A 27131-nucleotide genomic window follows, 5' to 3' on the forward strand; every position below is an offset into this window, starting at 1 on the left:
TTTTTTTTTTCCAGCGACGCTTTTTATTGGCTGCCTCATTTACGTCATGTTCCCTCTTAGACTTTCCAAAACGTGACAAAGGTAATGACATCAGAAGTGCCCGTGACATGAAGCAACAAAGAGCTAAACAACTGACATGTAATACAAAGTTGCATTCAAAACTGCGCAAAAAATTAGTTAGTATGAAAATGTCCCCTAATTGCATTAACTCATTAATTAACAGTCATTTGCATGCAGATATCTTCCCATTATCAGTCCACAAATAAGTGGCATGAAACTGTAGATCTTGGAGTACAGAATGGAATTTATTACAAATTGCCTTAGATTGCCTTAGACTATTGTAAAATGGAGGATGCTACTTCTCATTACTTCTCGTATTTTTACCTATAACGCCCCCAATCTGAGGCTGCAGAAGGAACTTGACCAGAACATCTTGGGGCTGATAAATGCTTTACTGCTAGAAAGGACGATGCATCTGCTTTGTTTCCTGCTGCACATGTGATCTAATAACAAGCGCTCGTCTTAACCGAGCAGTCTGGTGAGCAGCTCGCTGATGAAGACTCCAGCAGCGAGGATGGCGAACATGAGCAGCAGAGCGAGGCCTCTTCGGAACACCAGCTGCCCGACTGACAGCGGCGTGTCATCGGAGGTCCGCTGACCCTCCGCTGGACTCAAAGAACTGGAGCGGCTGGTCTTAATCTGGGCAGACTTCTCATCCAAGTCAAGGGCTGCGAGTGAAAGTTTTTAAACACATGGATAACGTTAGATGTGTAAAAGCTCAGCCTGGTCCCATCAAATGGCATATGAATAACGTGCTGGTTAATTCACCTATAATCGTCCCTTTGCTGTTTTTTTTTTTTGGGTGCTGTCTGCATGAAGCTTTTGGTGTGTCATTTTGCACACGAATGACAGAAATAAAAATGTCAGGTGAAATTGAACAGGGGGTTGCTGAAATAGTCCATGGACTCTTAAAGGGTCGACTCGCAGGGCTTCCCCACAACAGGAAGCTGTTGCAGGAGAGTGGTGAGTTGTGCTCACTTTACAATAGCAACCTGGCTAAGCTAGCTGCTGTTTGATGCCTCGTACAATGTGCTGAGACACTATTTGTACTGCTGCTGAAGTTTGGTGCTGTTGTGAGCATTATTTGTGGCTTTTTGATGGCGATTTCGCGTTGGAGGCTTATACTGTATTGTTATCGGGTTAGGGTTAGGATTTTCAGCACAAATCATCAGCTTCAGCTCCAATTAGTTTCTGGTGTCTGAAGGAAACTAAATTGCAACTGCATCGCGGTTGACCACGTCTATTCATACGTCATCCTATGAGACCTTGAACAGTTCCTATAAGGAAGATATAAAAAATAATAAGCCTTTTACCCTTGTTTTCTATCCCAGAGATCTTGTTCCTCTCCTGGATGTCGACTCCTGCTCTTACCAGCGCCTTTTCAGAGATGTTCAAGACAGTAACAACATCATGTCTTAGAACAAAAGGCCACAATATTCACATGCTGCCCACATTGTTGAATTTGCACACGCATAAATTCATCACAGTTTCATCCAAAGATAACAATGGCACCGTAATCATTGAACTGGTTACAGTCCTCATGTAACTCATGAATGTCTTCAGTAGAGTCACTCACCTCTTCAGTGGCCTTTTTCCAGTTTAGTTTCCACAGGAAAGGTGCAAAAAATATGCACTGTGTCAAAACGGATATTAAAAGCCCCGTCCACAGCCCTACAACAGTGATGGAAAAAGGACAGTTTGTTAAATTGACTGGAAACAAGATTAGATTGTCACTCATTAAAGCATTTACTGGGTTCTCACCTACAATGCCCATTTTAACAGGGAACATCAAAGACACTCCAACTGGCAACCCAATGACGTAGAAACCCACCAAGTTAACCACAGCACCCACCATCTGCTTCCCTGCTCCCCTGACAATACCTCCTATCACGCCCTGTTGAGGTAAAACGAAAGGGAAATCTAAAATATGCGGCAGCAAGTCGGGTTTATTTTGCTTGACACAGCTGAATAGCATGAAAAAAGCTCTCACCGCGAAGGATTCAGCAACATGGACGAAACCGTACATCTTCATGACATCAGCCACCCTTTGAATAATGTCTCTAAAAGCAAATGCAAAAATGACGACAGGTGAATGGAAGAATTAATTGGAAAATATTTTTGATGTCCAGTCATCCTGAAAGATAGAAAGCATATAGGACAAAAGAGATCTTTCCTTGGATGTTTTAGTACACCTATAGTCTAGTCTCATGCTATTCATACAGTAACTGTCTTTGACTGGCTAATTATTTGAGGGCATAAGAGCATGAAAAGTTCCGGCTGTAGGCCCAGTGGAGAAAAGTTCACCTGAAGCCCTGGTTTGCTAACATTAAATCACTAAATCTGACCACGTCTCAGGTAGTGACGGTGCAAAAATCCAAGCTCACACATTGAGGACTGAGGATCAGTGTCCTACGAGGTTAATACATCACAAAATGCACTCTCTGTTAGCTATGGTTCATGGGGTATAAGTAAACACAAACCACTGAATGTTAAGTAAGGAGGGGGTGGGGGTGGGGGTGGGGGTGGGGGGGGGGGGGGGCAGAATCTGTACTCACTTCTCTGTGGTGAAGATGTAACCAATGACATCCTTAGAAACACCGAGACAAACTCCGAAGACACATGAGACAGTGACTGTGCGTAAGAAACAAAGAACTTTTCTTAGACAATAGTGGTAAATGTAAGTGCATCATGTAAATCAGCATATTTTGTAGATTAGCAAATGCTCTGAATACATAATTCGACACAGCAGCCATTTCTTCTGCTGTGGTGGACGTTTCTCTGGGCCACATGTCTGATTCATACATGCACAGATGAGGGAGACCTTGCTGGACAGCTTGGCTTGATCCGTGTTCCCAGCACCGAGAGCATTTCCGACCCGCACGCTGGCAGCCACGGAGAAGCCCATTGGATACTGTAGAACAGGGAGAGGTGAATGAAACAAACCGAGATTCTCAGTTGTCGCCCTGTGGATGCAAACCACTCGGGTGGTAATCAAATGTAACACTGGCATACATCGTGTTCTGCGACTTCATCAGTCCAACCCAGCTACGACGAAGCAAAGACAATGTGAGGGAGTTACCGTGTACGCAATCGCAGCCAGCTGATAAACCACGGACTGAGCCCCCAACTCAACCTCGCTGATGATGCCTGCCAGGAACGCCGCGATCTCATACAGCCACCACTCCAGACAATGCATCAGCATGCTGGGGATGGCCAGCTTGAGGAAAGGACCCCATTCCTGCAGGCACTCTCTTGACCAACCTAGGGCAGAAGATAAGAGGAGGCACGATGGACTCAGGGTGTTCATAGCCACGGCGACAACACGCAAACATGCAATACTGCCATTTCGCTGAAGAACTGCGAGGCTGCTGTCACGAAAACAGAGACGCTGAGACGAGGCGCTCGAGAACGCGTTTCATATGCATCTTTTGGACTCTTGCTGCGAATTGTTACACAGAGCCCCTTTTACATTACATGACAGACTGCCAATTCTTAATCATTTGAAGGAATCTACTTATTAAGAACAATGTAATGTTACACAAATAGATACAAATGAATTCCACTTGATTTCTAAGTTGAAGTAAGCTAGTTTTTTTGTTGGTGCACAGCAGGTCGGTTGAAGATAAAAGCTGAATAATCTAATAAATACTGTATATATTTATTTTATGAAGTATTTGCATTTAATTGGAGTAATTCCTCTGAAAAAGTTCACTAAAATAGCCTTTTCTATTTTCCTGTCTTTTCCAGCAACCTTCAAGTATTTCTATGGAGGTAATGGTTAAATTAAACACTATGTTCACCGTGGGAACTTACCGTCCCATGTAGCTTTGTGCAGCCCCCTGCAGCAGATGTACATGAACAAGAAAGCTGCCAAGCAATACTGTGAGATAGAATTGGCAGCCGCAGATCCACTTCAATAGAAACGTAGAAAAACAAAGCATACAGTCACTGCCACTGATACAAATGTGTCGTCAGATAAATACTCCAAGTTGACTATTGATACTGTGATTTGTATAAACAGATTATGACTACTATGAAGAGTACACCGTTACAGGTGTAGTAGTACTCACGCGACCCCCAGATCGAGAACACTGAGGAGGATGTAGTTGATTATTCCATTTAATATATTCCCCACGGCTCCAGATATCACCTGAGGCCACATGATGCCCTGTGAGCCAAAGCAAGCTGTTAAAAAAAAGACAAAAAAGACTCGCCATTTCAATGCATCAGTGCTCCTGCTGTTTGTTACTATCTCGCTGTATTTGCTTTTTTTCTCCACACGCACAAAATGATCTCATTACAAATTTAGTCACTATTTTGTGTCACACCAGTGGTCTTTGCATGGATTGAAAATGCACCTGATTCTGAAGATACCTCCCCTGCAGCTGGTACATGAAGGCGGCCTGCAGAATCCATGAAGGCGATGAATGGGGGTTAATTGGATCGATAATGCAACACAACAAACCACTCAACGCAGCGTTTATGGATGGAGATACAGATAACATTTTGCAAAAATTGTGGGGGGAAGGCTGAACTCACAGGCAGAGCCGGCATAAAGATCTTCACATACAGCTGGGAGAGTCTTAATGACAGACGGGGGGGGGAGAAAAAGGGAAAATTGAAAATGTGCAAAATCACACTGAATAACTTGATTCATGAGAGCATGAGTGGAAATGGAGCATTCGATTTGATACGACGGCATGTCTGCAGCCAATATGACTCACCTGGCGACCTCTGGGCTCTGTCTGACAGCCAGCAGAATGGGCTGAGTGTTAATGAGGACGGACCAGCAGGGGAAACAGGCCAAGAGCAGAATTAAAACCCCCCTTTGGAGTATCACTCCTACACGCTTTAGGTTACCGCTCCCGTAAGTCTGCAAGAAAAGGCATCAGAAAAAATTTAATTACACTCAGACAGGAAAACAAATCTGAAATGAGCATACTGTGAACTCAGCAGTAATATTAATTTAAATATATAATATAAATGACATGAATGGCCAATAAAATCGTTGAATTGAATACCTGAGATATGAGTGTATCACATGCCGATGCCAAACCACAGCCAATGGAAATACCTGTGACATTTATCACCTGTATCGAAATGAAATATTATTCGTCCAGACAGCATGCTCGGATAGATGGTGCCTTCAAGTCACAAAAATGTACGACAGGAAGCAGAGCCATCAAATCAGAAACAATAACTGACCGCTATCGCCAACGCCACCCCCGCCAGCTCCGTCTTCCCCAGGTGGCCGCAGAAGACCATGCTGACGAAGCCGATCAGGAAGCTCATCAACTGTGAAATGAACTGATAAACAAGGTTCTCTTAACTATAAAAGCATAAATTAACTTCTCTCGACATGAATGAAGGATTTAACTACACATGCAATGTGTACAGTAGCTGAATGATTCATTATTCCTACAAAAAAAAAAAGAGAAAAAAAAGCGTTGTTTCAAAAAGGCCTTCGGGTGAGGAAAAAGGTCTCACTTGCTCCGGCAGCTGACATGTGTTATGCTTTGGTTTTGCCACGGCTCCTTTGTATTTCTGAACGTCTTTGCTACCTTTTCTTCCTGAGAAAATAGTTCCCGTGATTGCTTGTATAGGTTCCGGACAGCCCTTGACATCAAAAGGTTTGCACAAAAGGAAAACCAAATGTCCTCGTCTGTCAACTTGCAGGTTTGTGAGATGAATAGGAGTCAGTGGATACAGGTTGGGTTCTCTGAATTGCTGAGTGATATTTTTTTTTCTCCGCACGAAATCTTTCCGTCGAGGAGCCACTTGCAACTGTACCTCATTTTTATGGCACGTTGAAAATATTGCTTTATTATCTCCTCTTCTCAAGCAGTGTAGTCGGACATTTCACAAACTGCACCAAACTTCCTGTTAACTCTACTCTGACGTGACCTTTGCCTCCAACCTTAATGATTACAGTGTTTTGTCATCCCGTGACCTCCAACGGCTTCCTGGTGCACGATGGAACGAACTCCCGACGGACGTCAGGACAGCGGCATCACGCTCCATCTTCTGCAAAAGACTCAAGACTCATTTGTTTGTGGTTTCTTTCTTGTGACAAACGTACATATTGTAAGTCACTCTGGACAAAAAAAAGTCTGCTAAATGACCTAAATGTAAATGTAAATTTAAATCCTAAAATTAGTCAGTAAATTTTTCACAATCTTTTGGATGAAAAAGCACCATAGAGTGATAGATGGAGGAAAAGGTAACGGTGCTGTAGAGTTCCTCCAGTGCTTTGGAGTTCTGGCTATGCGAGACTGCTGTACGGCCAACTCTAAAGTAGTAGGTCAACTTAGTTACTTCACTGCTCGCACACCGATTTCAGAGATTAGCTAATGTTTGGTCTCTATGGCTTTTTTTTTTTTTGAACTCTCAGTGTGAAGAGCAGACAAACATTTATTTCACTGATGCCATCTTGTGTTATACATTAAAGCCCGGCTAGACTAGTGGACTGGCTAACCATGCCAATGAAGTGATTATCAAAATGATAAAAACACTATATACAGAAATGAACGCTAAGTAATGTTAACACTACATACAAAGCTACCTGAAAAAGGTACGGATATAGGATATAAACAGGTGATGTTCACTGGCGCAGTTTGTATCACATCGCATTGTGCGAGTACTAAAAAAACAAGTCTACGACGAGGTAAATGTAAGTACATATATTTGAAAAAAATTGGCTTTTGGAGTTATTTTACCTTTTGATATAATTTATTATGAGTTATAGTTTCGATTCAACTCTCCCCAGAACATCTTCATATGTAAGTTGAGTGCCACCAACGTTGCTTGGGACTAAAACCCAACATGTCACACTGTATGTTTGTCTAACACTTGAACTAGAGCCCCCCGGTGCAATCTGTTTTAGTTTTTAAATTGTTTCTCTAATTTGTTCCAGTCGTTCAACATTATTAACCGGTTATGGCAGGAGGGAAGTTGAAAATAATCACTGGCAAAGCACAAGCCTTATGTTAAAAAGTAGCAATTAAGGCATTTTGTATATAAAAAAAGCATATATTCATTTTTATCAGGGTAAGAAGTGACCTTCACTGCAAGCTACTAAATAATAATTGGTTTCAGTTGCAACACCGACAGCAAAATACACTGAATAATGAATAATGCTGCAGACTTTAGCTCAGCACCATAAGACCCTTATCACATCTGAACACAATCTTACCACGGGTCCTGCCAGTTTCAAAAACTGAACCGTTTCATTCTTGTAGGCTGCTGGTATCCCGAGCTTGATGTTTTTCAGCCAGGATCCGCAGCATGAGTCAACGCTGTGATCAGCAGGAGGTGATTCGTCTGTTTTGGACTGTCCATTTGCTCCTCTACAGGCTTTATTTGTAGCTAAATCTTCCATGCTGAAATGGGGGTTGGCAGAAAAAGCAGAACTCAATCCCAAACTGAATGATGGGTGTACAGTACAATACCCTTAAGACACAGACAAGAAGGCTGGGAGTAATCAATAACCAATTACCTGGGTACTAATCAATAACCAAGGCAATGTCTTCCCACCTTGCTCTCTGTCCGCGAGAGACGGCATGTACATTATGCTGGGGCATTGCTACAAGTCACATCTCTCCAACCCTCCACTCCACGAGCTGTGCACTCCCCCAGGAACGCTGCCAAAATGAAGCCGGTTATTTGTCAATGAGCTGCTGTGGAGCGTCACAGATCTTCAGTCTTTCACCACAGCTCACAGAAACTGAATGCTTTCGGTCAACGTGCGACTGCAAATGCACATAATGAAACAGGTCAAATGAGTAACAGGGCTTTCACCCTGTTGAACCCTGCTGCTAACGGGGCATTGATCGTTACGGTAGAGACAAGTTGACTGTTGTCCAAACCACTAGCTGCACGGCTAGTTGAGCTAACTATCTAAAGGCAGCTACAGTTGGCGGTAGTTAGTCGTTACACTCGTGATATGATGCCCTGTATTTATTTTGTGTTGAGACAATTCTTAGATGTTGCATCTTCAATAATTAGTATTTTTATTTAACTCTTACTTAATGCTGATTACTGTATAAACTAATGTTGATAGCATCTTTATAAATCTATCAAATAATGTAAACATTACTACAATACATCACATGCATGTCATTAGTAAATGATCACTGGACACAAACATTAGAAGGGTTAGTTGGACTTAAGTGTTGCCAGTTAAGAAATAATAAAGGAGCAATTAACAGCTGCTGATGACATTTATAAGACAACAAACGTCTGACTTTTCTGTACCTAGTTTTAATGTAATAAATATTGAGAATTTTGATGATCACAACAAACAAATTGACTTCCACAGAATCCTACCTTTATATAATCATGAAATAACATATTCAGGCTCATGTAATTGAGATAAACTAGTTAAGTACATTATTGCTATTGTGAACACAGAAATAGCTTTGATTTTGGTATTTCATTATGTACAGTTACAGGCCCGACAGTTGATGTGAGACACTTGTTCCAGCAGTAAGACTTCTGGTGAAAACTAACAGACTCTTTTGCTGTCGGCTGTCAAACTACGTCATGACGGCGGTGACACAGAAAGCTCTGACGTGTTTCCCACGCAGACACTTTATTTCCCCTCGCTGAGGTAAACCACTGAGTCTGTCATTGTGAAGCAAAACACGAGCTTGTATCCTGTCACCTCTTCATGCAGTGTGCTGTATTCTTCCTCCCATAGTAACACCTTCTCAGCGAGGCGCTCCTCTCTCTGGCTGCGGCCATGAGAACCTCCCATTGGGTGGTGCTGTTTTGCTCCGGCTCGAATTCAAACGCTCCAAATTTCTGACACGTCGGGCTGCTTCACTGAACTTTGAATGGATTTCTAATCATTTAATCAAATGATACAAACACTCGTTTCTCCTTCAGCTGGTTCAAGTCATTAAACACAGTCGAGCAACCCCGCAACGTGCCGTCGAACATACTGTCAAACACCACGGTTAATTTCTGCCATTTCAACTGTTTTCCGTGCCTCTGGGGCCAGCAGCAGAAGAGATGATCAGAAAAGAGAAAAGGGAAATTAGCAGAGGCCAACGGGGGAGGAAGGGGGTGACACCTAGCGTAGGCTCTCATTCATTTTCCTGGTTCAGTGATGCAGCAAGGCCCACCGGGTCCACCCACCCACCAAATTGTATTCCTCCGGTTCCCCCATCCCAACCACACGCTCACTGAATCACACACACTCACACGTAAATATGTTCCACCAACCAGCGGGGCTGGCGTCCGCCGTGACGTCACACTGCAGTTCTTCTCGGGCTCCACTGGATGACAGTGGCAAGTCACCGCTTACACATGATGAGCCGTCATTCTTTAATGGCGACCGGTCAGAGTGTGTGTACGTGAGTGCATTTGTATACGCGTTTGTGTTTGTGTGCATGTGGCGTTCAGGGTGGGGTTTGCGCCTGATGTGTAGCGCCGGGGTATTGAGGAGGAGGAGAGGGTTTATTGGAGGGGGTAGGTGGCTTGATGGAGGTGTAGGAGGCGGGGGCGGGCAGTAAAAAATCGCAAATGAGAGGAAATTGTTTTGAGTCACAGCAGATTTGGTGGAGTGAGATAAGGGCTGATGACGGTGGTGGTGGTGTGATTAGGATTAGGGCGGAGGGGGGGTTGGAGAGAGTAGAAGGTGGTGGTGGTTGGTGGTGGTGGTTGGTGGGGGCGTGGGGGGGACTGTGTGCATTAAAGGAAGTTTTGGGAGGGGTGGGTAGTATCTGCACGCACAGTGTCACTGTGTGTGTGTGTGTGTGCATTTGACTCCGTGTGTGTGTGTGTGTGTGTGTGTGTGTGTGTGTGTAGGTCGTGGATTTTTTTCTCTCTCTCCCTGCCATGAAAGAGGGGAATTGAGGGAAAGATGAGGAGATAGGTGGTTTAGATAATGGCGGCCAAAGAGAGCGGATGAGGGCAGAGCGTGTCACGCAGAAAGATAGAGTGCCGTGGAACAAGAAAGAGTGGTCGAGACAAAAGAAGTGAACATTTGATAGAGAGACAAAAAAAGGGGAGACAGAGTGCAGAGGGTATACAGAAAGACGGGAGGATGGAGGGGGGTGGTGGTGGTGTAGCAGGCCGTGGATGAGAGGATGGATGAGGGGAGGAACGCTGAAAGAGTGCCAGAGTGATTTTCAACGTGTTCTCTTCCCTTTCTTTGTTGGTTATGTTTGGCGGTGAGCGCTTTAGGGTTTTTTTTTCTTCTTTTTTTTTGGGGGGGGGAAGGGGAACAATGACGCAGAGGGACCCGTCGCGTCTGCTCCAGCTGATAATGACGATGCCCGAAAGACGATAACAATAATAAGTATCTTCTAGTGGAACCCTAAAACCGCTGGCACGTGAACACATACGTCACTTATTATCACACATGACACACTGCACTGGACACACAGACGTGGCTATCTCACGTTGGCAGCGTGTGTGAGGGCGGTTGGAGAGGGGAGCGAGCCGAGCGAGCGAGCGAGACACAAAGGGAAGAAGGGGAGCGGGGAGGAAAAAAAAAAAAGAACGGATTATGCACCCGGGTCCGTCACCTGCACACACTTGACATTCGCATACGGGACAAACGTGGGAGCGTGTGCTCAAAGTGTCACGCAGAAAAAAAATTAACACATTGTATGGGAGCAATCTTGTGTAATTCTTTTTTTTTTTGCTTTTGTCAGTGCAGACCGTGAAAAAAAAAAATCAAAGGCAGCCACTCAGAGAAAGCTGAACCCACACAGAGAGGCGTTATTTTCTGAAATGTGGTAAAAACCTGAATGAGACGTTGGGAGGGGTGGGGTGGTGGAGGATGGTGGCGTGGGCGGGTGTAGGGGTTTGTCTCGTGTATTTTTTTTTCCTTGACCGCACTTTCTGTTTAAATCTACACAATGTCGAGCGCTTCATTTTAATTTTTTTTTTTTTTTTTAAGACTTTGTCAAAGGGACAAATAATCGAAGCGTGGACTCATCTCGACTAGGGGGGGAACGATGAAAAGTACAGATGAAAAGTAATTTGGCCGTGACTAAAGCAGATGAAAATTTGCTGTCTGCTCTTTTGATGATGTTTGAGCTTTTGAATTTTCCTGCGGTGACTCATATAGAAATTACTTGAAATAGTCATAGCGATGCCGCACTCGCATTGTGTACTAGGTGCTATTAATATGTTTTTCGATCTTTTCCAGAATTCCGGCAGTTTCACGAGGAGGATTCGGCGTCAAGATGAAAGCTATGCCCCCCCTTCCTCGGCGGCGGATTACAATCACAACATGTAACTGTTGAGTCTCTCAGGTAATTAAGTCGCATTCTGCCTTAATGAACTCCTTGTCTCATCTGCTGAAACATGCATCATGGGAGCACACCGCAAGCGTGCTGTTGATTTAACAGCGCCGGCCTAATGCAATGGACGAGCCTTCCCAAATGCCACCAACCCTGATTTGTCTTCCATGACTCATCCAGCCTCTAAAACAATGCGGCACCGTGCTGCTCGGCCCCTCGTGACACACTGTCCTTTCCATAGCACCCTTGATGAGGCTGCTGGTCTGTCCGCGGGGGTAAACACAGAACAGACAGAGCCAAGTGGGTGCCTTTGAGCTTGAGCAAAGACGAGATACAGCGATAGAAAGAAATGAGAAAATAAAAAAATAATAATAAAAAACAAAAAAAAACCTGCACGAAGTCAGAAGTAAACAAGTTTTTGAGGACATCTTGGATGAGTCAGTCAAGAGCCTCCCATTATGCTCGCTGGGTTATTATGTACGACTGTGTGTTTCGGTCGGGGGAGAGGGGTTGGAGGGCTGCATTATATATGACATATTTGGGATTGGAAGTGATTCTGTGCTTTGTTGACTCATCGGCTGAAGAGGCTCATTGACTGTGGCAGCTGGTTGACCTTGGAGAGAAGGCAACCTGCTTCTCCCGGAGCTTTTTTTTTTTTTTTTTATCCCCCCCCTCGCGTCTGAGCAAGTGAAGCGGGAGATGTATGATCTGACATGAGAGTCATGGGAGGTGAGCGGCACCTACAGCACAAACACACACCAGCCGCTTGCGAGGCGCCGAGAGTCCCCTCGAGGCTTTAAAACGACCCTCACGTGCTGCGACAAGCGGCTTCAAACAACCAAGCGTTGTCTTGTTTTGGAGTCACTGTATCGCTGTTCGATCCCTGATTCTGCCGATCAGAGCAAACGGACCACCTTTTACCTTATGAAATCCTGTACGCTTACAGCTCCCGACATCACTTAGTAAAAGTTGAGAGGGCATATCCACATCTTCAGTGAAAAATTTTCTGTGCTGGGATAATAAATTTGTCAGCTCCGTTCCAGCCACCACAGAATGCTGCACTGTTTCATTTCCAGATTTGACTGTTTTTCACAGTAGGTGCTATCGTTTCGTTTCGTTGTTCCCGAGCTGGACTTTGTTGTCAAGAGTACTTGGATCTGGGCCCGGGCCTGGGACGTCGAAGCACCCTCAAGCCCCAGAACTTCTATGAAACGCTGTCCAAAAGTGATCTGACCGAGCAAGATGCAAGAGTGATTTGGCTGCGACACCTCATCAGTCACTATCGTTTATCAGGTAGCTCTGGCTGTTTGGATGGGAACGCACAAGTGTTTTTCTATATGTTTTTTTTTCCACAAACTGGCTGGCAGTTCTTATGAATTGCTCTCTGAGGCTACAATGCTCCAGTCCAGAGTCCAGACCTCTTCTTGTTTCCCTGTAGGACCATTTCTGCAGACGACGACTCCTCTGAGAGGCGGGGTGCAGTGCAATTCATTCATACTACGACTTGATCGAACGCCAACAGCCGCTTCTGAAAACTATTTTGTTTTGTTGCTCTGATTGATGTTGCAGTGCGTCTCCTTCAGACACCACTGATTTGGTTTCGGGTCAAATACTGGAGAGACAGAGAGAGAGAGAGAGAGAGAGAGAGAGAGAGAGAGAGAGAGAGAGGGCATGGAGTCTTTTTTTAGCGTTTGCAAAATTACGCTTGGGCCAGAGCAGGATTTGGTCCGGTCCGGATGTTTGTCCATGCGTTAAACATTGTGTTTGAACAGAGTTTGGATAAATATGTGGTCAGACTCTACAGTTAAAGGTCACCACCACAGAGGAAAGAAAATAAAGGTCTCGACCGAGGTCCTATAGTGACGCGGACAGAAACCATTTCCACTCGTCTCCCAACAGCGTAAAGTTTCCAGCTCCATGAGCGGTACCGAAATATTAACGATCGATACGTCTCTCATTGACAGCGTTGCCATGGCAATGCTGTGGAAAAGCTAATAGCCGCCTCTTTGGTCTTTCACACCTGAATGTTTCCAGTCTCCTGAAAGTTGCATAAACCACTTAACTAAAAATGAACTGACACAAAGCGAGAAGCTTGAAAAGATGCACGTGTCCATGAATAAGAGAGTGCCTCGGAATAATTTGCACAAACGTGTGGCTGCATAGGCGCTGGCACGCGGGGGTGGGGGGGCACTAAAGGCACGACGGGGAGGACACACCAGTGGAGGTGGCACGGTGTGAGGAGACGGCGATGAGGAGCAGGCAGAGACTTTGGATTTTTACCGCCGTTAGGTCACCTAAAGCAGCACAGCCAGCTACTACTAACACAAATGGACTGCATTAATCTCATTCTTGTTCAGGGACATGAAAGTGGATGGAGGAAATTGGGAAGGGGGGTGAGGTGGCGGGTGGTGTTGGTGGTGGTGGGGCGGAGTGCCGTGTGTTGGTGATGAGGCTTGAAAAAAGATGAAGCTGGCTGGGGGGACGGGCTGGAGAGTGAGTTAAACGCACAGAGAATTAGAATGAATGATGACAAAATCCGCTCCTTATTTCTCATCTTTCTTTTTTTTTACTTACTTTTAATCGTCACTGTGGGACTCAGGCGGACAGAGAGAAGCCAGCGTTTGTCTCCACATGACCCACGCAGCCATCAGATACACTTTTGAAATTTAAAATTTGAGTAAAAAAACATGATGTTCCCACCCGGCGGCGGACTGACAGTTCGGAAAATTAGCTAATGTTGCTGTTGAAAGCTCACCTGAGTGTTCTGTCAGGCTGCAGTATAAATGCTTTGTTGTTGTTTTACAGTACCCTTGTGCTATCTGACAGCCGGTGAATAATGAGTCAGTTTAACATACAGCTTTGCTAGAAGGTGCTTTGCCACGGAAGGAAAGAAATGTCAGAGGCTGAGGGAGATATTTGTGATTAAGAAATCAACGCTGAGCGTTCAGCTTGTGCGCTAGAAACAACTAGAGCACACAAGTTGACCGCGCTGTACACGGCAAGTGAGGTTTTGTTTTTCCTCTCCTCTCCTGTGTTTCAAAACGAAAGGCAACGAAATGAAAAGGCCAAACATCTTCGTCGGATTATTTCTTCTATCACGGTTATCTTAAATATCGTGACGCCACCAATGGGAATTTGATTTATTTTGTCTTTATTTACTGTAGTCGAAAAGCAGTTTTACTGGTTTGTGTCATTCTCACAGAGAATCCAATGGAAATTTACATTAAATGCGAATATTCCTTCCGTTGTGACTCATTCCCTCCGTGAAATGCAGCTTTTTTTCCTGTCTGCCATCATATCTCCATTTGTTTTAGTTTTTTGCGTTTGATAAAGGTATTACAGTTGGGCTCCCAGGTATGAAGTCATATAAAGGTGGCCCTGTAGACTGTGTTAAGGTGCACTCATGGCTTGATTAACCCACCAGTAGATTGACAGAAAAAGTGTGCCCAACTGCTGCTTTTAGCGGTCTTAAAAAAAACATCTGATGGAGTTGTGGTGAACATTTTTCACTGTCATCTGATGTTTTTTATGGCCCAAACAATCAACTGAACAACTAATCAGTTTCAGTCATCTTCTCTCGTGTATATCTGACGTGCCTGTGTAACGTTTGTTCATGTGTGAATCACAGCCCGTTTGACGCAGCCTTTTTCTTTTTTTTTTTTTCCAAGCCCGACCTAACGGAGGCAGAGCAGAAGGGTAGCAACAGAAGGAAATGTGTAGACAGGATGCAGATGGCACATTCCATCCACAGATTTTGTTTTAACTAATTACGACATCGGCGCCGGCAGTGAATCGTTGAAAGAGCAATTTCCGTCTTTCATTAACATTTTGTTCAACGGTTTGAGTTAATCGCCGGGGCTGATGTCTCGAAAAATTCCTGCTTTGAAAGGTCGAATCATTTTGTAGTTTTCGGCTGATTTTTCCGAATTCCATTTTTTGGGGGGGAGGGGAGATTTTCGCTCACGCGCGTTCAGCAGAAAGATTGTGTTTCAGATGTGACAATGCGACACATTTGGTGAATGCAGTTTATGAGACAATATGGCATTGTAACTACACAGCTGTGGGCTGTGATTGCAAAGCCTGTCTCTTTTGGTTTGTGCGTATGTGTGTGTGTGTGTGTGTGTGTGTGTGTGTTGCCTACAGGTGACTCATCGCACTGCAGATGACCACAATGTTTTTTCTGCTGCTGGAGCGTTCATGGCTCTCTTTCTACCTTTCCCTCTGCTATGACTGTTGCTCGCTCACTCCTTTCCCATGCTTCTGTTTTCCCCCCTGCTATCTCTTCCCATCAGTGCTTCCTTTAGGCACTGCAAGCCTGAAACAACCCCCCCCCCACCCCCCGAATTACATAACGCCCCGTCTCGTACCGTTCCGCCAGGACGCCACGGAAATGAGATGCAACAAATGAGGAAGACAAAGAAACAGAACATTTCTGGAGGAACGTTTCATTCCACGTCTCTCTCTCGCTCTATGTTTTCGTGCGCTACATTGTACCTGCGAGGGCCGGCCACCAGCAGCAGAGCGTTCATCCAGCCCAGGTATAATGAGCCATAATGTCATGTTACGATCTGATTGGCATGGCGAGCGTCACTGAGAGGGGCGGGGTGAGGGGCTGGTGACAGAGCGAGAAAAGAAAGAGAGAGGGAGACCAAGGGGGGGGGGGGGTAATAATGATGATGATGATGATGATGATGATGATGAGGGTGATGATGAGGGGCCATGAGCCGAAACAAAGGCAGAATGACACACACACACACGCACACACACATGCACACACACAAAGGTGAGGATCAATTTGTGCCTGCCACCTCATTTTCTGCCTCCCTTCTCTCCCCCAGCGTCAAACTCACATCAATCATACATCCATTTACCCCCATCCCTCTCTCCCTCTCAATTAGTCTCCCCTCCATTTCTTGTCTACCGCTCTCCTGTCATCTGCATCCGGAGTCACAGGCAGTGTTTTCTGATGTTGGGGATCATTTCAGGATGTGTGGTCTCTCGCAAAAGGAGGAGCGTCGCTTTTGGAGAACTCTTTCAAGAACAGGGGACGTATACGCGCCGCCACACTGGTGCCACCCGTTGCTGTCCAGAAACGAGGGATTTAAAGGTGCGCCACGTAGTTTTGGGGAACACATTTTAATCAGAAGAGAAATCTTCATCGATTGATTTCTTTTAGGGTTTTGTTTTTTTTTTTTTTAAATGCCTGAAACAAACATTATAAATGAATGAACTCTCTTTGTTTACATGACTGAATAAACTGAATAAACAAACTGACCTTAAAGGAAAATGTGTTGGTTTTTACTTTGTCTAAATTTGGCGGCCCCTGCCACCTTTCCCTCTTCAAACAGTCTTCTGGGGACCTTATTTTCCTCTGAAAACAGCTTGTTCAGTTATAAAAATAAATAAATAAAATATCTCTGAGTGTGTATTATTAATATTGTAAATATAAACACACTCTCTAAAGCTACACAGTGCCCCTTTAAAGAAACCTTTAGGCCAGAAAAACATTAATGAACACAGGTGCACATGCAACCCTATTCCATCTGACTGGAAACATTTGTGTGTTTTATTTTATGTTATGTATTTTTCTGTATAAAAAGCTGCTGATTGGCTTTTCACTCATTTTAACATCTTTCAGCTTGCATGATTGTAGATTAACCTAATCTCGGACATGCACATGTAGGCAGGCAGACACACACACACACACACACACACACACACACACACACACACACAGTATTTACATTGTAATTACCCCTGAGCCTCTCTTCAGGTCCCTGTGGGGCCTCAGGCTGAAGACGAGCTCAGAAGAGTCCCAGTTGTCCCATTGAGGAGATCATTAGCCTGGTTAGAGTAATCCACAACGGTCTGCGTGTGTGTGTGCGTGTGTGTGTGCCACTTGTGTGTTCAAGCGTTAAGCAGCTGTTAAATGGACTCCACGGCCTTTAGTGTCCGTGGACATTAGCTTTATTGGTGTGATCTGAAAAGTTATTTAGTGACAGCTGGGATTTCCCTCCCCAGGGAGGGAGCCGCTGACGACTCATGATAGCAGACATGAATGGGAGGGGAAACAGGCGTTAAATTGAAAGACCTGGAAAACTGCCGGCAAAACACACCCCTGAATTGATTAAAAAAAAAAAAGAACAAATCACATGCAAGAAAATGTAATATTATTGATGTTATAAACTCTTAATGCGTCTTTATTTAATACACATCTACAAAATCATGGATGTCTTGTTTTATTTGCTATAAAAGAGGAATTTGTTTCCTTTATTTTGAAGGGTAATGAAATGACACTGTGATAAACAAATAATTCAAACATCTTGTTTCATTCAGAACAATAAAAAAAAAAACAGCCACATTTTAGTCTTTACAAACAAATTAAACCTCATCAGCTCAGACATGAAGACATTTTTTACATGAATGAAATATCTTCTTTTCTGTCTTTGTCGACAGAAATACACCTGCACGTCCAATTGTTTTTAAAGTGCTCTTTTATGAATTAAAATTCAAAAGCTGTGATCTGGATCTGTTTATTTTTAGTTTTAAAAAAAATTTTTTTTAGACCATTTCAGGGTTTAGAGGATTGGTGTCAAGGGTTATAGAGCAGCTGTGCATTTGCCTGTCTCGGCTCAAGACGGCAAACATCTGCATGCACTGTTGTGCTGTCAGATGCGCCTCTAGACTCTCTGAACCAACATGACCCGGGCCAATCAGCAGCCCCCGTCTCCTTCTTTATCGCTTTCTGCCTCGCCTTTCTCCTCCCCTCTGCCATTTTCCTCCCAACACTGTTTGGAAAAATTATCCTCCCTTTGCACTCTCTGCTGGAAAAGAGAGTGGAGTAAAGGGGAGACACAGAGGGGGGAGAGAGGGCAACTGATTGCTCCTATTGTTTAAGAATGAGGCTTGCAGCCTCTTAAGGGATAATTGGCACACAAGGAGGGTAATGCGTTTGGACGGGAGAGGAAAGTCAAAGGAAGAGAGATTGAAAGAAAAGGTGGTGAAAGGGCTCATGGAGAGGATGCTGGGAATCACTTAAATTTAAACATTTGAGATTTAAATGTGAACGAGCGAAACCAACAACCAACCAGTGTTCTGAAATAGAGTATTCATTTTATCTGATACGAACAGCGGGATTTAAATACTTCCTGTGTTACTAAACTCTTTCACTCTTCGATTTCGTGTTACTGAAAGGCCCTCCCTGCAGCTTCTTCTGGAATAGAATAAAAACACAGTATAGAACAGTGTGTTTGTCCCCTTTGAAACACATGATGACACAGAAATTAGACTGAACTGCTAGGTATAGACAAACGCCTGGATAACAGCTGGATTCTGAAAAACGAAAAAAAAAACAACAAAAAAAACAAAAACCCAAACAGACAAGAAAAGTGTATTACTGCATTTTGAGCTCTGTGTAGATTTGGGTATTCATGTGTTGGGGGATATCTGTTATTGAGTTAGTGGGGAAAAGGTACAGAATAATCCTTTAAAAACGGCTACCAGCTGATCTAACATTGGGAGAAAATGCTCATTATAAGCTAAACTGGATGTTTGTGGACATTGCTGTCACATTTATCATTTAACGTGACTGTTTTTAAATATTCTGAATACATGTACACATACTCGAAGCTTATCTAGTCGGCGTTAGGATAAAAATCCAAAACAGTCCATTGTACACGCTCGTAAAGCTAATATGTTAGGGTCATAAAAGAAAAAAAAAAAAACAATACTTACATACTTGTCACAGGAAATGAACGCTGCCAAAAATACACGCAGCCAACATCACATAATACAGCCGCCGCACTTTCTTTTGTGCCCGCTTCCGAGAGCGGGCTCAGCCACCTGGTGTTCCTGATGTTCTTAGATTATTTCTTACTCTCATTTCTGTCTGTATGCGTCCTTTGTTTCCTGTCGAGCACTTTGAGAAAGTGCAGGTGTTTAAAAGTGCTTTTTGAAATAAACCTGACTCGCCTGGAAGCGGAGTCATTTTTGAGAAGCGGCAGTGAGAAAAAAAAAAAAAAAACCCCAACAAGTTTGAGTCACTCGGATGAAAAAAAAAAAAAAAAGAAAAAATAAATCACAAGGCTTCATCTTCTTATTCAGAAGCCACACAACCATAAGTAATCAACAAAATACATGACAGGCGATGCAGAATTCCCGCTCTTATAAGTGTGACCTTTAACCAGCGGGATGACTCGCGCGCCACGCAGTGCACGTTGCATTGTGGCAACTGTGGAGCGTGCAGCATTATCTGAAGGGAAGAGTTCGCTCTACTGCGTCATCAAAGCGAGCCCTGCACGTCCCTCTGTATGTCTGTGTCTCTATTTCATATTCCAGTCACAAGCCATATGGTGCAACTGCTCAAAGGGTACGATTTGGTATTTTGGATTTTTTTTTTTTTTATTTTTTTTGGGTGGGTGGGGTCTCGATAAGTTTCGTGCCTCAAGGTCTGTCTGAGGCGGGACGGCTGCACACGGAGAACGTGCGAGCTCTGCACGCTCGTGACCACCGTCGTTTTAGCTTTTTTTTTTTTTTTTATACCCGTGATGATGAAAAAAGGAAAAAAGGAAAAAAAAAAACAAAAAACGAGGAATATGGGAAGAAAAAAAAAGGAAAGAAACATTTACATTCAGTTTGCAACCGCGCCGAAGACACTGCGAACATCTCTGAGTGCTCGCAGCGTGCGCCTTCCTCCGCGCGCGTCTTCGCACTTGTGTGCGTTACAAATTAGTGCACTTGTAAGACTATTATTTGTGATATTATTTTGTGCGAGAGTGCGTGTGTGTGTGTGTGCGAGCGCGTGTGTGCATGTGTGTGTAGGTGCGTGTGTGTACAGTGTGTCTAAATTGGAAGGCTGTAATTAAATGCGTAGACCTCTCCACTATCTCCTCCTCCAGCCAGCGCCAGTGACGCACAAACCGCAGCACAGCCATGAGTCATCAGGCCCCCAGGATCACCACCCCTCCTTCTATCTCTCTATCCCTGCCTCCATCCACCTCTACACAGCTCTCTATAACCCTTCTCTGCCTCTCACTACACATTCCTATGTCCCACTCTTTCAAAATTACCCACCATCACGCGCACGACGCGAGCGGCCGCTTTTTTCCCTATACACTCCTTGAGATTCGTGCTCAATTTCCACCTCAATCCGACACGCTCCCGCTTATCTTTCCACATCTGGCCGTCGCTCTCTCTCTCTGCTACACCCCCCCCCCCCCATGCCACCTTCCCTCTTCACTCGATCTGTCTTTACCCTCTTTATCTCCCCTGTTAACCTCTCCACGCCCACCCGTGAACCTGCGGGTTATTAAGTTTGCCACAGTTGCGGGGGTCAGCGGGGGAAAAACAGAAGGCGACACTATGAGGATGAAAGAGAAAGAGAGGAGTTATGGGTGGGGGGTACATGAGAGGAGAAAAGGGGCTCATATTGTGAGGAGTGGGAGAAGGCGACGGGCGACGGAGCAGCAGCGACGGCGTGAGCAGCAGAAAAGGCTGTGAAACAAGAGAGGGATGGAGAGAGAGCGAGAGAGAAATAGATAGAGAGAGAGAGAGCGCACGATTTGAGGCATTTGCCACCTGGCGTCCTGAATCATTATCTGACTCATGCTAATCTCTTATCTCCTCAGCCAAACGCGCACAGGCATACACACTGCGCACACACGACTGCGAATTAAAAAAAAAAAAAACAAAAAAAAAAAACAAGCGCTGGAATCAAAGCAGCTTTTTTTTATTTTTATGAGTGTCAGACCGGGTAAGAGACGAGGAGTCGGGGGTGGGGGGGCACCGGAGAGTAAGGATGAGCAACACTCAAAGGACGGAGAGGAGAGGATCTCTCTCCACCGTCTGACGAAGTCTCCGACGTGTTTTTTAAAAGAGGGAAAAGGGGATGTTTCATTTCCATCTCTCCGAGTGGTTATGATACGAGTAGGAAGGGGAGAGCATATTAAATGTATGACTCATAAATGTGTGTGTGCGCCTCTGTGCCCCACCAACGCCCTGCAGAGAGGGTTGCATCCACTGCTGCAGGAGGGATGGAAAAAAAAAAAAAAAGACGAAAAAAAAAAGAAAAAGAGGCAATTTCGTGCTTTACTTGGTGTGGTTATCCAATTAGTTACACAAAACATGTGGCTAAGCGGATGTATGCCAATATGCCTCTGTTCCTGATAGATGTTTTATCCTCGGGAGAGCCTTTTTTTTTTTTTTGCGAATATGTAGCAAAGCCGTCTGATGAAATATTACATTTTGAGTGCAATAGTTTTTGTATGCGGCATTAGTTGTTTCAGATCGACTGGGGGTGGGGTGGGGGGGAATCATGCACTATTATCCTCTGAGCTGACATCGATAATTCAAGGTATTCCGCTCACAGATGCCGTAAGCTTGTGTGCTCGTTGTAAAGCCACGCGGCTCGACCATGGCAGGGTCTCCCGAAGTGCAAGTATTATTTATTATCTTTGCCCGACATGTGCGCGTTAATCATGCTGACACCCTGGATGCTTCCTGATAAAGCCACCTTCCCCTTTTTTTCCAACCTGCTGGTGAAACCAACATTCAAACGCATGTAAATCTTTATTTAGAATGAGCTCAATCTGTTCAGAATAATACACGGACACCCCCCCCCTTCACTGCAGAATAATGTGTGAATGTGGCTCTGGAGCAGTTTTTTTCCTTTCCAGCAGCTCCGCTCTAATACAGAAGAACATTTGTGCCACCTCTTCACTCTGCAGCTATCAAAAAAACCCCACTGGGAACTTTTTCCCCCCGTTGATTTTCCCAACTTTTTGATTAACAAGAGGGACACCGGTTGCATTCATACGCAGGGGAACACAACACAGCTCTCGCTTCAGCACCGATAATTCAAAACCCTGAGCTTTGCGGTGGGCGAGAAATAGTGACTCAACGTTGTGGTGCTAGATTCTACTCCACTGGAGTACCCCGCGTTTATTTCAAACATTTGAAATATTTATGGCTCGATTTTGGACTTTGCCTGAAGCAGACCTTGAAAAACACATACTTCTAATAGCCCACAAGAGTGGAGCCTGCAAAAAAAAAAAAAAAAAACGGAAAGAAAAAGAAAATTATGCTGAACAAACACCGTCAGTTTGGTGTAATATCTGTGCGTGTGGGATTTAAATGCTTCCCTCTAGCCTACATAGCCTAATTTCTGAATATGTCTCTCCCTGTCTGAGCTTATTCATAGAGGCGTGATATACATGAATATGTGTCCGGAAAAGAAACTATTTATAGTTGCACATATGAAACGTCTCATGAGTAAATTGAAATTCCGTAATAAAGGCAATCTGAGAAATGTAGCCTTTCAGTCCTTGTGTTAAGGATTTATCTTCTACTGAGGGTCTGTTAAGGATCCCTGTGGATCTGAGTCATTTCAGCTCTAATCTCTCCTCCGTCTTCATAGAACAGTTTGTCTTTATTTGAAATGCACTGTCTTTAGCCTTGCATGTTAAATAACCTCCTGGTTTCACGTGCACTATGTAGTTTTGGGGAAGAAATTTTAATCAGAAGAGAATCATCTTCATTGATTGATCTTTGTTTTCATGACTGAATAAACAGTAAAAACAAACTGAACTTAAAGGAAGACACAATTTCATACTGTTATACTTTGTTTATATGTGGCGGACCCTGCCATCTTTCTGGGGGCCTGAGAACAGCTTGTTTATTCAACTATGGAAAAAAAACCCCACACATTTGTATTATATAATTCATGTTGTGAATATTAAAATTCTGAGTTTGAAGATCATCCCCAAGCTACACAGAACAAGGACTACACTTTCATACATCCCTCTGCTGTGCGTTATTGGATTACGTGGATGCAGGTTTTGGCTGAAAGGCCGGGCATTGTTGCCTTTGTGTCATGTATAAGTGGAACTACTCGGTGGATTAAGACATGTCTGTAGTTGGAACCCAGCTGAGAATCTACGGCGCTGTTCCCATCCCATCGCCTTACGTTTCCCGTCTGTCTCCGCTTGGTAAAAGCTAAAATGCCCCCAAATTAGCATAAAACCCATTAAACTTGCATTTTTTTCAGCTGCACAGAATTACTAAAATCCATCCTGTATTCACAACAGGAGATGTGGAAATCAAGAAATCATATGAAACCTGCAGCAAACATGGTTTCCTCAGTCAAGAAATCCTATACAAAATAATAAAATTGTGCCACGTAAGAGCCGTTCAGTCCACCCTGTCCTCCCACTAGCTCCCAGTTCGTGCCAGATATGACGGCATATTACATGGGCTTGCACCATGCTATTTAGCAGATCTCACTGTAATAATGCCTCTCTTACCTCCTTTCATTTCAGATCATGGCTGCAGCTGGGCTGATGTGTGATCTGTGCCCTTTGCGGTCCTTGACTCTTCCTGCCTCCTCGCCTCTGGTGGTAGCCGTTGTTCATGGTGACTGCTGTTGCAATGGCCTATACAATCCTCCGCTGACCTTCATGACAACACACGAAAATATGAAGTACACCATGCCTGTTTGCTGGTGCTGGATCTGCATGTTAGTCGAAGCAACCATCTAACTGTGTACGTTGTTACTGCTATCTAAATGCCATTTCTTGCCTGGCTGAAGCCAGGTTTGATCCAAATAAAAGACAAAATAATGGTATGAGGAAACACATTGGTGTCATTTACGCAATTTTTTATTTAATAAATGCGAAAAGACGTTTTACACAGACTGGTGTTGAATGCATTTTAACAATTTAGTCACTTCACTATTTGGATTTTGGTACCAGTTGTTGAACAGCGACAGACAAAAGCGCCGTAATGAAAATGAAGTCATTATTTTGTGTTGTTTGGTTCCCCACCCAAGTAACTTGCTGTTTATCTGTCCTGTTAACCCCTAATGTGTCCGACTCTGATTCTACATCAAACATAATTTAAGTCAGCGCTTAAAACAGTTTTCAGGCAGCTGACTACTGACTGCAGAAATGACTTAAAAGTTGCATCCCTAATTAGAAATTAAGCACATTGAGATAATTCTCCAGTCAGATGCCACGGAGCCACTGAAGACGAAGGTGGTGTGATTAAAGTTGTGCCAGTCAAACCTCCATTTTGGAAAAATGTTAGAGATGAGATAGAAGCAGCATCAGTGTCTGTTTCAGTCTCCTCATTACTTTCCACAGATCTGACGTGACACGCTTCACACACCAAAGCGCAAAAACTTTTTTTTATGATGCCATCAGAAAAACTACCATATGAGTCGACTGTGAAGTGGATTCTCACGACCTACACGCTTGTTGTTAGGGGGCGACCTAAAGTCAACAGCTAGTAAGTTCAGTCACATCACATACATTATGTAATTGTAGGTATTTTGAGTGTACTGCATCGTGAAGGTAGGGTCTGCCTGACACTGGTACGCTGCAACAGTCATGTTACCTTCGGACATTGTTGTTACCATCTGTGAAGCTCACCAGAAGTTGCTACCTTTATGAGACTTTTGAAAGGTTTAACTCATGGTCTGAGGTTGGAGGCGGTGTTTCCATGGACTTTATACAATTCGCCTGTCATACTGTATGTGCTCCGGCCTCTTCAGTAAAGGAAACACACGTATGCTGGACCTTTTTCTAAATGATGAAATCTTATTGATTGTGGTTCAGACAAACGGCAACGTTTCGTCATGTTTCATTTGATTTCTGGTCCATTCTAGGAACGTTTCAATTATCTATGATTACGAGACAAAATCAATCTGTAAATCAGTGTGCGCTAGCAGTTGTTAAGATTCTTCTTCTTAAAACTCAATAAAAGAAAAGTAAGATAATTAAACCCGACATAAGCTTAAGAAAGTAATAAGTAATAGCTGGCTAAAATCCACAATCCGTATTGGAGAAGTATTTATTTACATTCTTTGCTGTATCGCTAACAAAATGTGGTTGGCATATGTGCTACTTTTAAATCCCTTCTTCCATGACATAAAGTGCCTTGAAGGATCCGTGTCTTTGTGGAAAAAACATCTGCTTAAGTGCCAGAAGCACCTTAATACTAATACATAAACTTGTAATTGCACTTACCATCATAATACCAATCGAGCGCGAGACAAAACAGCGAGGTGACAATATCAGTTTAAGTCAATCCGTAATGACTACATCACAGACGTACTGAAGGACGAACAACCTATTAACAACCGGTGCTAATTAAAGCAATCTGCTAAACAAAAAAAAAACAAAAAAAAAGAACTACTCCCCAATTACCACTTACTGAAGCTGTCTAAATTGCACAGAAGGAGATAAAAAAAATAAGCTTACCAGTGTTGACATAAGTGGTTTTTGATGTCTCTTAAAAAAAATCCCCCAAAGAGCTCCCCCGCGTTTCAGTTTTCGCTCCCCAAACGAGTAAACAGAAACTTGCGCCTCAACTGCAATGTTTGCCGTTTCATCCATACGACAGGAAAAGACTTCCACAGTCTTTCTGAAAGGCATCTGCGCGTCATAGGCAAAAGCCTCAATTAACATTTATGTAATTCTAGGTTTGTTTTCAGTATGTGCTACAATACAAGATAAATTGGATCCATCATTAGTGTCTTTGACGCGCAAGGCAGCGGACAATAAAGCTAATAGAGTGGTTCAGGCGCTTGTTTGATCTGAAAGCGATCATTACAAAGTTACCACCGGCACTCCTGGCAACTTAATGCGCTGACTGAGGGGACTGATTCAGTATTTTTGTTATTGCAGATTTCTCCCAGTACCTCCCTCCAGCTAGAAAAATCCATCTTTCGTAAGTGCTTTACGAGAGTTTTGATCGTGCCATTTAGCGGATGTAAATGGATACCCGAGATGGCATCAACAATGCACCGATGTTACCAGCTGCTTTTGATATCCAAAGTCTTTCACAATCCAAAGATCTCCACTTCAGTCTCACCATCCATTGTGACTTCGATTGAGAAGTTGATCAGCATCCATCACCTGCAGCACGACTGATCAGCGCTTCACCGTTCAACCATTAACGCTAACTTCTCCCAGGGTGAAAAAAAGAAAATGGGCCGACTTTAATGAAGTCACAAACCCACTTAAGACAATAGACTATGCAAATTTTAAAATACGAATTGGAAAAGTAAGTGACTAAAACTGGCAGCACCCTGAAAACTTGACACGTAAGATAGCGTACAGTAGAGTTAGCGATTCTAAGAGTTTGGATTATTGCCGGAGCTGCTACTACTTACATGTTTTGTTAATCTTCACAGGTGAACACCACTTTAAGGATTTAAAAGGAAGTAAAAAGTTAACGTGAGGCTATGAACAAACTACGCTGCGGTTGCACATCTTCATCGCCACCGTCACTAAGCATCTTTACTACGCTACAGTACACACACTTAACAGTTAAAGGTCTATTAGAAAAAAAACAAAGGTTGGGAAATCTATGTGTACACAATGCCCGACATACAAATTTGGAAACAATGGTTTTGTTCATAATTACAACCATGGAGTCTTCCTATTATGCTAGGTTTTGGCAAGTTTCCTTTGCATGGTAACAAGTGATGGGGCTCTTTGGTTTATTTATAGCTGACGGGGATTCATTCAAGTTTCCATGTCGAGGCTTCAATTAAAACCAAACTTCCAAATGTGAATAAATGGTGTGAGAAAAATGGAGGACATTGTTTTCATTCTGCAATAATAATAATTAAAAAAATGACATTAATATGAATAAAGGCTGGAAATCCTCCAATATATTCATGCCTAAGCTGTCCCCCTTTTCTTATTTGCATTTCCCATGAATGCCGTCTCTTGTTCTTTCTCAAGCACACCGGCAGACACGCGGAGATAAGCGTGCTCGCGCCTGGAAATAGAACATATAGCGCAGCAACAGAGA

At 43.6% G+C, this 27131-nt stretch overlaps 1 protein-coding gene across 2 annotated transcripts; it reads right to left on the reverse strand.

The window, feature by feature from the left end:
* LOC119030926 (multidrug and toxin extrusion protein 1-like) lies at nucleotides 1-26901 on the reverse strand. 2 transcript variants are annotated; one of them, XM_037118892.1, is made up of 19 exons: nucleotides 26485-26901; nucleotides 23615-23763; nucleotides 7594-7700; nucleotides 7253-7439; nucleotides 5266-5367; nucleotides 5082-5150; nucleotides 4785-4933; nucleotides 4600-4642; nucleotides 4419-4463; nucleotides 4131-4228; nucleotides 3874-3971; nucleotides 3140-3321; nucleotides 2863-2971; nucleotides 2616-2691; nucleotides 2051-2120; nucleotides 1822-1954; nucleotides 1637-1731; nucleotides 1374-1437; nucleotides 1-728 (listed from the first exon to the last, which is right to left on the reverse strand). In XM_037118892.1, exons 3-19 carry the CDS (start codon nucleotides 7638-7640, stop codon nucleotides 523-525), a joined length of 1773 nt encoding a protein of 590 aa, XP_036974787.1. In that variant the 5' UTR covers nucleotides 7641-7700; nucleotides 23615-23763; nucleotides 26485-26901; the 3' UTR covers nucleotides 1-522. The 2 variants fall into 2 exon arrangements, with proteins under 2 accessions (XP_036974787.1, XP_036974788.1); XM_037118893.1 differs by lacking the exons at nucleotides 23615-23763; nucleotides 26485-26901 and having other exon boundaries at nucleotides 7556-7675.
* Nucleotides 26902-27131: the final 230 nt, after the last annotated feature.

Source organism: Acanthopagrus latus, chromosome 13, assembly GCF_904848185.1.
Source record: "Acanthopagrus latus isolate v.2019 chromosome 13, fAcaLat1.1, whole genome shotgun sequence".
Lineage (NCBI taxonomy): Eukaryota > Metazoa > Chordata > Actinopteri > Spariformes > Sparidae > Acanthopagrus > Acanthopagrus latus.

Excerpts from the sequence above, each read along its gene's own strand:
- LOC119030926 (XM_037118892.1), bottom strand. The coding sequence starts at position 7,640 with ATGCCCCAGCATAATGTACATGCCGTCTCTCGCGGACAGAGAGCAAG. Across the intron at positions 4,464-4,599 it reads TCTTTATGCCGGCTCTGCCT|GCCGCCTTCATGTACCAGCT; the intron begins GTGAGTTCAGCC and ends TGGATTCTGCAG. Across the intron at positions 2,121-2,615 it reads TACATCTTCACCACAGAGAA|AGACATTATTCAAAGGGTGG; the intron begins GTGAGTACAGAT and ends ATTTGCTTTTAG.